Raw genomic sequence first — 13,020 nt, 5'->3', positions numbered from 1 at the left:
CACAGCACATACACATATGTTATCATTTAAATGTACACATAATGTTAGGTACAGCATGACCTCTGGCTCAATGTAAACATGCCTACTATATACTACCAACTAAACTGCAATTGATACATAAATACAGATTCATATAAGTTACACCGGGAGCCTTAAGTCCGGTCATAACGCGACCATATATATATAAGTTAACAGAAGAATATAAAAGTTAAAATAAAAAACAATGGGCTTTTTTATTTTATTCCTTGACTTGAGGCGCAAAACAGTTAAGGTATATTCAATTTACTTACGAGCAGTAACAGGCTATTGTCTGATGCATTATTAAGCCTAACGCCAACGATGACTTGATCACCAACTTTGACATGCAGACTGCTTGACACATTGTCAAATAACATGTCGTTGTAGCGGTTCATCTCCATTTCAAATTCGCTAGAGTCTGCTGCGACATCGATTTCTTGTGATCTGTAGAGATATGTGTGCAGCAATGTAACGAAATTATAATACATTTTACATTTGTTACGGCGAAGGGCGAAATAAATAATTTGATAAGTTGTAATGTGTATCCGGAACATTGTTTATGTTTTAGAGACATTTTAAATTCGTAAAATATATCTAACATGCTTAGGAAAGTGTTGTGTTCAAAAGTCGAGTGTTTAGTTGTTCCATTTAAGAAACACGCACCACATTGTACAGACCTGGGCAACATACGGCCGCAAAGCAGTTTAATCCGACCCGCAGCTTATTTTCCTTAAAATACGTTGTCTATAAGCGAAAACAAGGGCGAGTTTCTACATGTTTGGATATATCGTAAACACTTTTTCCAGAAACGGATCTAGCCATGACCCCGCCAAATTTGGCAACTTTACAGACAAATAGCGTCATGTGCACTGTGGCACTCTCTCCAACGAAAGTTTAACAAACTCAAACTAATATTTATATATTTTTTTTGCGCTTGAAAATTTTCCGTCTTTAAAATATGAACGAAATACCAACCATTTTCTAAACTCTGAAATATACCGATTCACATTTTGTCAACCTAATTTAATTAATGCCATGTTTTTAATCTTAACTTTTGAGTCAACGCGCACAACATCTTGATAAACGCCAATATATCAAGCAATGTACTTTTTTGTCTGTGCTCAATGCTTTAAGACACCCTCTAAATCTACAGTAAATTAAAATTTACATTTTAAAACAAACATAAAGTCACAATTTTTTCGCGCTTCGCGAGACGTCTTGTGGCCTTCTTGAAGTTCGACTTAAGTTGAACATTTATGCACATTCCAACCTTACGTGTTAAGTTGATACAACCATTTTTTTATTATAAAATACGGGTTCAGCAAACTTACAAAAGGTTAGTAAAAGACGTATAGTAAGTATATTTAGTCTAATTTTAGTCCAGTCACAACACACAACACTGCTTTTCACGTTAAATATGCATTTTGCACTGGACACTGTTAAAACAGAATATTTTATGGAAATTTGAAAAAGAATTCATTGGATTTTTTTCACAATATCCTAGATATTTAATTAATTAATGCGACGCCAATCAACTAAATGACGCATCACACACGCAGTATCCTTATATTATAATGTGCTACTCTTATAGAAGAGAAGCATTTCATTTAATCGCGCCCTTCAGACACAATCAGCCGGAAACGAATTGCGAAAAAGAAATCTTACGAAATTTATATTTACATAACGTATTGCGTCACGTTAGCGAAACGTTTGAGCGATTAAAAATGTTATGCATTTCGAACAAATATTTTTTCATGATTTATATCGCTGGTGCAACGTTAAAAATTGATAACCAGTTAAAATTAAACTTGTAAACACGATATTTAACCTGGGCAATACCGGGTTATAATTATACTGGTAAATATTCTATTTAACCTGGGCAACACTGTGTACTTCGCCTAGAAAAATATTAAATAAAAATACACTTTTGTTCGTTCGTAGCTTAAATAAGACAATTTGCCATTTTTTGTTTGAACGTAGCTTGCATAAAACTAATTTGTCACTTTTTTAAGCTTTTTTTGTTGAAAAAGTGCGTTTATGGTGTCATTTGGCCATTTAAATCCTATTCGGTGGGTTTCTTCTGGTGAGTTTATGTCTTATTCCGTCTTTTATTTATTACCAGGGTCGGATCCCCTGCGTATACTCGATTTAGGTATGTTGTTAATGTTTATACCATGGTATTATAATTCTGCTTTAGGTAATCTTGATTTATATATCCTATTGAGTATTTCCGTTTGACTTACATAACTTGTGGCTTCAAATCCATGCTTGCTATGACGTCGCCGTAATAAGCACATTTAAAGTCGATAGTAACTGAAAAATCCCTGTTGATGACTGCACCAAGGGGTGCTTGAGGGATTACGCACATTCTGTAGTGGACGTATAAATCCGTATCATTCGCTGTTGACTGTAAAGTATTATTTTGCAGTTTTGTTAAAAGCAATGAGAGTCCAATCATATATAGCTTTACTCGTTTACTAAGGTAACATAATTAAACTTTAACAATTTCCAAGAAAAGTTTAATAGCTATGCACACATCTCGGTTTCCACTTAGTGGACATATTCAATAAAAAAAAAAATAATTTAACATAACATTAGGAAAAATACAATGCGTAATACTTCGATTTCCATCAATATTGGAAGGGTGTACCTCAATTAGTCTTGCACACTTGCCAAAATCACCAACGATGGCTTTGCTGAAAATATCACCGTTCTCTACGAAACCACCACAAACAGTATCATTGATAATGTTGCCGTCATTGTCCAACATAACAAGGTCATCCACATATTTTACGCCGGACAGGTTGATGTAATCCTCCGTGACACTACAGAATTTTTTTAAATGTATTTTCCAAAAAAGTGTCCGCCGTACAATTACAAGCTTTTTTTTTTATGAAACTAAGTTCTATTATTTTATGTACAGACGTGCATCCAAATGAATGATTGAATTTTTTGGACGCACGAAAAGCGATTTAAATCGACGGAAAAACATAACAATATTAAATATCCTAAGCTTTCAATAAAACTCTAAATAAGCCATGAATTATTTAAAATATAAATCCAATGTTGGAAATGCGTACTCAACTATTCTAAAGATCGAATGACCCACTTAGCAGAACACAAAGTGAACAGCATAACACAAACAATGACGTTTGGCTTTGAAAATTATTTATAAAACGTACTTGATGACCACAGATGTAGTTCCACAATAGAGGTTGACACTTTCTCCAAGTTCCTCGTCTTTTTCCCAAACTAAAACGTTTTTTTTTGTTTTTAGATCCGTGGTCGGCAATCACCGGTCCGCGAGGAGTTCATTACCGGTCCGTAACAGGGTTTCCAGATGATATTTTGATAAAAAATCTAACTCCTCGTACGTACAATATATCGAAAACGGGCCATATATAATGTTTTTTTGATGTTCAAGCGTGCTTACCCCAAAGTGCAATAGAATCAAATCATGCAAACAATGTTTATAAATAATGTTGGTGTTCAGACAGGAAATTTTAGAAAAAACGCATGCATTTTAATTAGGACATTGAAAGAAGTTGTTCCTTTACTAAACATTTGTTGTTTTTAAGGCCGGTCCGTGACAAAATTTCAGTTTTAAACCGGTTAGCAGTGTAAAAAAGGTTGCCGACCCCTGTTTTAGACAACACTTTTATAAAAATAGGCTACAAGACAATCGTATTACTTAATAGGAGCTTTAATACAATTAAAATTGTGACATAAAAATAATGTTTACAGTGTGGATAGCTTACATTTAATAACAACTTACCGACACTGGGATCATCCGTTGGCCAAATGTCTGGAATACCTAAAACATATAAAACAACTAATTGTAAGCATTTACATAATTGTAAGCATTTACGGATGAAAACGTGTCGAGATGTCTGCAGACATAAAAAATTAAAAGCAATTTGTTTTTTTTCACAAAAACACTTAAGCCATTAAAGGCAATTAATTCAAAGAGCTGTAAAACATCAATTAAACAAAGCCTGAGACGTTTAAATACAGAGTATAAGTGTCCAAATTTCCGATTATAGTCAGCGTGTCTGAAGCGAGGTTTTGGAATTTTCGTTTTAATAAACATAGTTGGATTTATTGGATTTACTATATTTAACAAGAAACAAAGAGTGTTTTAAAGTCAAAGAATATATGTTAGTTTTTTGTGCTTAAATTGTTTTAATTAAAATGCATTTTGTCGAAATGTCAACAGAAAAGATCGTTCCGCACTGATCTTCGAGCAAAAACATAATCCCACTAACAAAACACACTTGAAATGTGGCGATTGAAAACAAAAAAGTTACCTAATTAAACAAATACCAAAACTATAACGTTTATAGAGAGACCAGTTGGTTAGTTGAAATATACCAGTGGTTCCCAAACCTTTTGGTGAGATGAACCCCTTTGATAATAATTTGTTCGAAGTCTTTTAAACCCCCTAACGATTTAAACTGCAGGGGTGGATTCAGAGTTATTTTAGGGGCATAACATTTTTCAAAGATGACGTACCAAAGTTACCTCATAACATGAAATTTAGCAAAAACGATTGGAGAGCTCTTATGACAGCAAACAAACAATATTTAATTGAATTTGAGTATAACGTTCACGCCAAGCGCGAAAGAAAGCATTTCTGCTGGGCTAATCCTCAATACGTTTAATTTAGAACTCGGCGTTTAACATTAAACACGCGGCAAAGATTTGCACATTATTTAAATATAATAGAATCCATTTTTAGCATGATGTTGCCACAAAATATATTAAGGCTATTGAGTATTGTCCCACCAATCGTATGAATGCATAAATAACCTATTCAAAATACCCTATAGTCAGGGTTACTCTTAATTAGACGATTTTACGAATTTAATTCGACCATTTTACCCATGGCTCTTGTATTACACTGTATCAACTCATGATCCCCTAAAAATACCTATGTACATCCCCGGGGGTCCATGGATTCGCCATTGTAAACAACTGGACTAAACCAACAAAAATTATTGATAACCAACCGAAGCAATGAATAAGGTTATTCGTGTTAGCTTACCGGCATTAATTGAAGGAAGCGTAATTCCCAGGAAGAACAGCACTGCCAACACTGAAAGGGTTGGAGAGGGCTTCATAGCAGGCCGTTTTAATTTGGATTAAATATTCAACTTTAGGTCATACAATTTCTAGTTATAGTGCTGCAAATAAAATATAGCAGCATTATTATTCCGTAGACTAAGATATACATATTGTATTTGAAGCTTGGTGTCCTTTGTGAAGTGTACCGAAATTTTGAACATATAGAAGGGTTAAATATGGTGCGTGGTTGCCGGATTTTTTCCTAACGCTAATAACACGAAAAACATCTTGGAATGCATTTTAAATGTGTGCGAAATTTACATTTAACCGCCCAAAGCCGTAATTATAAATAATTTTAGAACAAACCCAACTTCTTACACATTAGCTCGTATTTGGGGAGGTACTTAATAATTTAAATATTCGCCAGCTAAATTTGTTTTAATATTGACACTTCTATAGTTATGACTTGTTATAATTCTGTGGCGAATTTTCTGAAACCTGACAGGGAATATGAATTGTTGAGAGTCTGTGGAAGGTGCAACCACTCATTAAAATAAGACAACATTTATTTTAAACAAGTTTTGCACAAAATATTATGGGTTAATAAGAAAATGAAAAATACCGTCTTGCTTAATCAGGGAAAAAAGTAAAGCAAAGAACCTAGTCGATAATAGTTCTTAGCAAGACACACATTGCTGTCAAATTATTCGTGAATTTTTAATTTATCAATGGCCCACCTATAAAAGGGTATAAACTGCTTTACCCGTGCCAAAAATCTGCCAACCCCTTGGTAGAACATCTGTCACAATTCCAGTTAATAAAATGTATATGCAGATGTTTTTAGATAAAACCATTTTTTAAAGTGAAATAATTTTTAACATACCAGGCGCAAGTTACACAGAAATTAGTTAATTTATAAGCACAAAAACACAATTTTTTTTCATAAAACAGTGCATTCTATTTAAAGTGTAATTTGAATTGTTTAATATTACTTTTCACTGCATATTCGCAAAATCGGACTGAATTGCCGATTGAATGATGAACAAAGAGCTCTGCACGCAGATGTATGTACCTACTATTTTCGATTGAAGTAACATTTATACCTGTTGTATACTGCTAGAAACTCATGATATTCCTACACTTGTGATTTTGTTAATTTACTAACACGTTCTTTAAAACATTTCGTTTAAAAATGCTTAGCACGAGCAACGACTAACAGGCACCCTAGCCCCACGTTTGTGCAGCGTTTTAATTTGTTGTACGTGGTGGGTGAAATATTCATCTATAGGCATTTAAACAATATTTATTAAACAGTCTGTGGAGCTGTGTACACCTTAAAAAGTCTACTAAAACTCTCCTTACTAAAAAGTTAAAATAAAATAGCATTTACAACTATACTAAAAAGTTGTCAATGGTGCTACGCCTATTCATGCAAATATTACCATGCAAAGTATGGTTATATTCTTGTCACACTTAATGCCACTTTCTGCATAGTAAATTTAAAGCTTGCCATTTCTTTAAACTTTGGTGTTGCACCATTTGCCTACAGTTATAGACTTATGCAAGCTGTATAGGTATTCGTATTCCGAGGTACACATTGGTTAGCATCGAATAGCTGGTGCGGAAGTCTTTCGAGATGATATCATTCTCGAATTTCCGTCTCGCTTAGCTTTATTGTTACGCATGCCCTCAACGTTTGTTCGCTCTTTGACGAATTAACAACCACTTCATCTTATTAACAGAAACAGAATGTAGAAATAAAATACGCGATATATAGCGAACAAATATTAACATGACGAAGTTTCACTAAAGGCACGTAGAAGGATTTTTACGAAAAATTTGTTATGATCCTTGAGAAAATATTTGAATTGACAAAAGTCCTTCAAGGCAGTTATACTTAAACTCGAGTTTTTTTTCCAACAAATACCGGACAAATCCCTGATAAAAACTGAAATTATGTTTGTCGTCCATTAACCAAGTTAAGTCCCGGGTAAAGTGATTACCATAATAAGCTAAGTTCAAATTAAGGCATTACAGCCTGTATATTGTATAGAGTCATAAATTTTAATGCCACGTCCGAAAAGAATATTATAAACCTTATAAAACTAGTTTATTATAGGCAGTGTAAAGATTAAAAAACGAGGGCCAAGAAACGGCATTTTAAGGGATAAGATCTCTTTCAGTATCTGACGAAATCTATAATATTGTTCTCGCTGGGAATCAAAACATTTCACAGTAAATTGCAAAAAAGCCTATTTAGCGATATTTTGGAGATCGTTATGAACTTTAATTTTGTAAAACAAAAATAAAAAAGCGATGCCATATCGATAATGTGGAGTTTGTGGAACTTTTAAAACTATGTTAGACTGTATAGTGTAGTGTAAAAATTGCATTGTAAAGGATTTTGATGTCTGATAATTAATAAAAGAACCAGTTGCGCGCGATTGGCACATTGCCAAGCATTTAGTTGGTTTGCGAATACAAATCCTAAATGAAAAATGTTGTTGTTTTCTTTCGGGGGAAACATGTATTTGTTTATTTCATGAGTCTGCGCTATAGAAAGTGGTTCAAGTAAAATGCTTGCTTCTGAAGGGACGTTCCGAATTTTCGCAGGTAGCCTACGTTTTACCGATAAAATATATGATATTTTTAAAGGCCGGCCCATTATTAACCAGGTATCTTCTTGATTCTATTGTTAAAGCAACTAATTTTGAAATATTTTATGTTTTGTGCCTCTTTCACTTGCAGTTTCACCCGTTTTTTTATATTAAACTTTACAAAATAATAAATGTTTGTTTTATAGCGAACAATAGCGAAATTAACTTTGGATTACGCCAACCGAAGTAAAGGCAGACTAACAATAAAGATGATATAACATTTCAGATATTTTGTAGAAATGTTTTTTATGTAGAATTGAGTTGAATTATTTTATGAGGTTTATAGAAAAATCAGTTTTTTACGATATTGCGTAATTATAATCTTATACTGCAACATGTTGACTGAGTAACCCAAAATAACACCAAAGTGGGCCTGCAAAACGTGTTTTCTTTTAAAACGGTTTGCTCACTTAAAGTTCAGTATATTACCCCCGCTCGCTGTATAAAAGTGTGGAACCGTAAAGTGGGAATGAGAAAGAGAAGACATTTACACAAAGGAGTGAAAAGCGGTCGCTCGGTCGATTGAAATAGCGACCTTTTCACCTACATCGTTGTTACCATACTCAACGTTGCGTGTCGCCTATTTTACCAGCTGTATAGCCTATCGCAATTTTTTAACGTCCAGGCGACTGTTTAGATTTAAAAAGTATATAACAGTTTAAAATAAAAGTTGTAAGTTTAGATGTTTAGCAAGGTTTGGAATTGGTGTTTTTTCAATTTATTTACCCCAAATAGGGATGCAGAATATATTTGTGATGACTATAATGTTTTTAACTTTTGTTATGAAACTATTGCGCGTTATGATGTCTCAACTGTTCTGTGATGTCGCGCTTAGCTGTACAGTGCACAGTGGTAGTTTTATATTTTCGAGCCTTTGATCTAAATTGCCTAAAAAGGGAGATGAGGTACACGAATAAATAACCAACCTAAAGAATTGCTAAATTGACCGAAAATTAATTAAAGTTTAAACAAATTACTGGCTTTAGGAATAGTTACAACATAACAACATTTTTCCGACGAAATGATTTTCTTTGTGTTTTGTAACTTAAATAGCATGAAGATATAGTATTTGAACGACTTTACATTTGCTGGCATAACAAAGTTTGCTGACTGTTATCTAAATGAATATCCACTGCTCATAAACAGAAATGTGTTAAATTGATAAACAGTTTATGAATGGTAGCATTTTGTGTGCGAGATTGGGGTGAATACGAATCACAAGGCTCAGACGTAAACTTTGTGACGTAATAGACTTGTCTTTGTGACGACATAGACTTTGTTTCTATAAGAGGATGGGTGAAGTTTGGGTGCAAAGTAATAAAGGTTGACGATTAAAATACTGCCGCGACGTAATGAGAAGCACTTAATTACAACACCAAACAATATCCACTGAACCTTATTTCCACCCCGGCATTTCGAAGAGAAGTATTTATGTTCGATTGTTCCATTCGTTACGGCATATTGAAGTTGTTTCGTCAAATTATTATCGACCCCTCCAACCCCCATAATTTCGGGTTCGATCAAAAGGGCGCAGGGCTTTGTGTAAAGTGATTGTTATATTACTGTTAGATCGCACCACAGTGTGGAACTTAGTGGTATTGGTATAGTATTAATTTGCAATCTTACCCATAATAATTTCCAGTTTTTACGTAGTCGTAAAACTCACCCATAAGGAAAGTTAAACTAAAATCAGGGGTGAAAATAAAATAATTTTCTTGCCGAAACGTAATAAATTTTTCAGAGATGCCGTCACAATCATAAAGTTACGTCACAATGGGATGTCTATAACAAGTAATATTTGGAAACAGATTAGGTTACCGTTCGATGCAGTGCGCAAATATGAACTGATATCTTAGTTTTAAAACATTTAAGCAGATAGCAGCTTGTTAAAATGGGAGAAGGTCTGTTAAAAAATAACATTTTCTATCGGTGCAGCGTATCTGGAAACATTCTTTTACCAAAACACCATTCATGACCTTTCCGACTTACTGATTACAAGACTAAAAACCTCAATGTGGTGTTTAGGAGCGTTTTCTATGATTGCCTTATTGCCATGAATTATAAACGTCATGCTATTCTTGGCGGTTTTAGATGTTTAACATGCTTGAAACCCATTGTTTGTATTTCGCGTTGCACTCAGACCAAATGCTTTCACGTTACGAAAAAATACATGTTGCTCGACAGCGGCGTTTACTGGATTGGGTTACAATAGGTTAGCGTGGAGTAGGATTTGTGGACGGGTATATTATATGGGAAGAGGGTCTGAGTTAGTTTGGTGGCGTTTGTCAAAACAGTGTGAAAGGTAGAGTTCAGCTGATTTGGTAGAAAACAGGGTTATCTTCGCATTTAAAATATTTAAAGATCGCTAAAATCAACTGGCCTAAAACGCCATACATATTAAACAGTGCCACTCAGTTTTTATATAAAATTTTGTGAACGTTAAGAATAGGATTGCACGACTTATTAGCTTATAGCCAAATATACCACCTGTACAAAGTAATTGCCACGAATTGCTAGATTTTATTGTAAAATATGAATGTTAAAAAATGTATCTTGCTATTGTTTTACTAAAATATACACGTACTATTCATTTGCGTAACATTTTCGTTTAATTTGTTAGTTGTTTGTCTTTACCTGTCCTTTTCAAACATTTTTGCACATATGAAACTTGCAAATTGATTTTAACCGATTTAGACTTCGATTTTAGTCTTCGCAAAAATAACTTTTTGGCGATTAGGTGTTACAATTATTTAAATTCTGCTGAAACATTGTTAAAAAAAGTTGTTTTTGTGTCGAAGAAAGTCCTAATAAATATGAGGCCCCAACTATAGGCGACCGCCAGAAGGTCAACAGCGTTCTATTGAGTTTTGTAATCAAATAATTTTTATGCTTAGCAACTTTCTTCCAGTCATTCTAAACTTGTCGGCATTACCACGCTAATTTAATTGCTTCTATTTTGTAGACCTGTATAGAATGCCATGGCGTGAGGGCGTTAAATGAACACTTCTCTATGGAGGTAGAAAGCACAACTCTACTTTGCTGCGACTGTTTTAATAATGACGACCCGCGATGCAACGTACCTCAAAGCGACGTTGCGCTAATCGCTATTGGGGTCACCCTTGGCGTTATTGGTGTTTTAGTGGTTATTTTTATCATTTGGGCTGCAAAAAAGAGTGGTTATCTCGTGAACATACGACATAGACAATCGGCGGACCCCAACATATACGGAAGCTTTCCGGAAAAGAAAGAACTTCCGTCCACACGTGGCGTAGAAAGCGGCGAACCAATTTACGACACAATCAGTAATTTTCGCTCGGAAATAGAGGTCGAAAATCCGGCAGAAGAATTTCGAAATGTCCATGTATTGCACTCGGCAGACAGCTCTTCAGAGACAGATTCTATTCATTTACGAGTGTCTGGCGAAATCCTTGGCAAAGTAAAGTATTACAATTCGATTTTATTTTTATTAAAATTTCCATTAAAAAGTGGACATTTAATGCAGTATTTCTTACCTTTTTAGGTCAGGGCGCACCTGTAGACTTTTTGGTACATAGGCCATACTTGCATAACTTTAAAGTACTCTCATGGAGCTAATTTGAACGATAAAAGTATGTGTTTAATCTTTTTAAATACTTTTCACCAGTACTGACCAGTTAAAAAGCGTGGATTTAAGTTTTCATAAATTTTACATGACATAGAGTTGTCTGGTCAATTTTCGATTACAATTTAGAACGTACCGGTTTATGCTTCATCTACATTGTCAAACATAAAAATATTTAAAGCAAGCGTTTTCCCAAACTTTTCCGAATCGGGATCCGTGGCCCAATGGAGGTCTGTTAAGTTTTAAGGTTTAAGTCATCTGTTTTATTTTAAACCTAACCTAAACCAACTAATGAGAAAAAAACTAAGCAAGTGTCACATCTCAGTAACTTTGCTGTATATTATTTACTTTTAATGTGTTTCTATCATTTTACATTGGTCTGTGAATTGACGTTTTTCTTTTTAGAGTATATTCATGCAAGGGTAGGCCAATCATTGCAAAAATTGCGTGCGCCTCTTCGGTAAATCCTTTAAAAAGTTCTGCTTAAAGCTTTTTTCCTTAGTTATTTGACATATGTCAAAATTCCCTGCGTGACGTTCTGTGCGTGATATGTTTGTACATGCCATTTAGTCATGGTGATTTCTGTTATAGACATCGGCATTAGCTGGCACGGCAGTTCAGCAAGACTTCAATCGATCCGAAACGCAACAAACGTCAATCGTTCCGAACGAATTCATCAGTTCACACAACCGCTCAGTTCATTTACCAGTAGAGATCAAAAGAAGTTTTACTGGGTCGCTCGATGACCTCAGGAGCGCTAAATACACGGAGTCAAAGACGAGAAGACACAGCTCGCTCCGCGACTTCTACAACGACGTTAAACCGGGGGGTTCACCTGAACTAAATATGGACTATATTAAAGAAGCTGTTGTTTAGTTTTCTTTGTTTTTAATTTTACCCAGAAAATGAATAACATGGTAAAAAGTTATACACAGCTATCAAAATTGAATTGAAAAACTTGTTGGAGTACAGTGTAGAGTTAAATATTTCCAACATCGAAATTCGACCAATAAGATATAAAAATATTTATATTTAAAAGCGTCTATATTTTTACGTATAATACTTTTTTGTGTAATTGTAAAATTGTTGAAACATATGTCAACGTTTTTTTATGATTCTACTGTGTCGTAGAAAACTGTGTAGATATGTAGTGCAATTGCTTAAACTGCGTTAAACTGTTAAACCGACTTTTTCCTTCGTGGAATTGAGATAACTCTAATACAGCAACAAATCTATTAAATTAGGGCCATTTTAGAACAGTTTCGTTCCCATTTAGGTGCAAAGAGAAGTGCTGTTTAACAATACCTTGACTGTGGCTCTGTTTGTAGTTTTTGAAACCATGGCGTATAGCTGCGACTTACGCTAACAACCGCCGTGTTCAACATACGTTGGAAACCGTTGGTCAGGCTATTGTTATTTGCGCGCGCCATCGAGCTAATTGATCTCCATTCATGAATGAGCATTCGGAATAACTCGCCCCAGGCTCTTTGTTCGGTCGTTGGATTAATAAACCCACTGGCCAATCCAATAAAGAACGTTCGCGTGAGAATTTTTTGAGGTTATAGATAACGACTTATCTAAACAAAGGTGATACGTGGGTCACCTAAACAATGAAAGCACACCCTGGACTACATTGGCCCAAAAATAAACTCTTAAGGTACATCTAGCAGAGAGACGTTA

General features: G+C 34.6%; 1 protein-coding gene across 1 annotated transcript; it reads left to right on the top strand.

The window, feature by feature from the left end:
- The first annotated feature begins 10,708 nt into the window (after positions 1-10,708).
- Positions 10,709-12,815, top strand: LOC146136367 (uncharacterized). Its single transcript, XM_083395915.1, has 2 exons — positions 10,709-11,175; positions 11,932-12,815. Exons 1-2 carry the CDS (start codon positions 10,750-10,752, stop codon positions 12,214-12,216), a joined length of 711 nt encoding a protein of 236 aa, XP_083252041.1. The 5' UTR covers positions 10,709-10,749; the 3' UTR covers positions 12,217-12,815.
- The last annotated feature ends 205 nt before the right edge of the window (positions 12,816-13,020 follow it).

Source organism: Ascidiella aspersa, chromosome 8 (assembly GCF_963924565.1).
Source record: "Ascidiella aspersa chromosome 8, kaAscAspe10.2, whole genome shotgun sequence".
Lineage (NCBI taxonomy): Eukaryota > Metazoa > Chordata > Ascidiacea > Phlebobranchia > Ascidiidae > Ascidiella > Ascidiella aspersa.
This window is presented reverse-complemented; position numbering and strand designations above follow the sequence as displayed.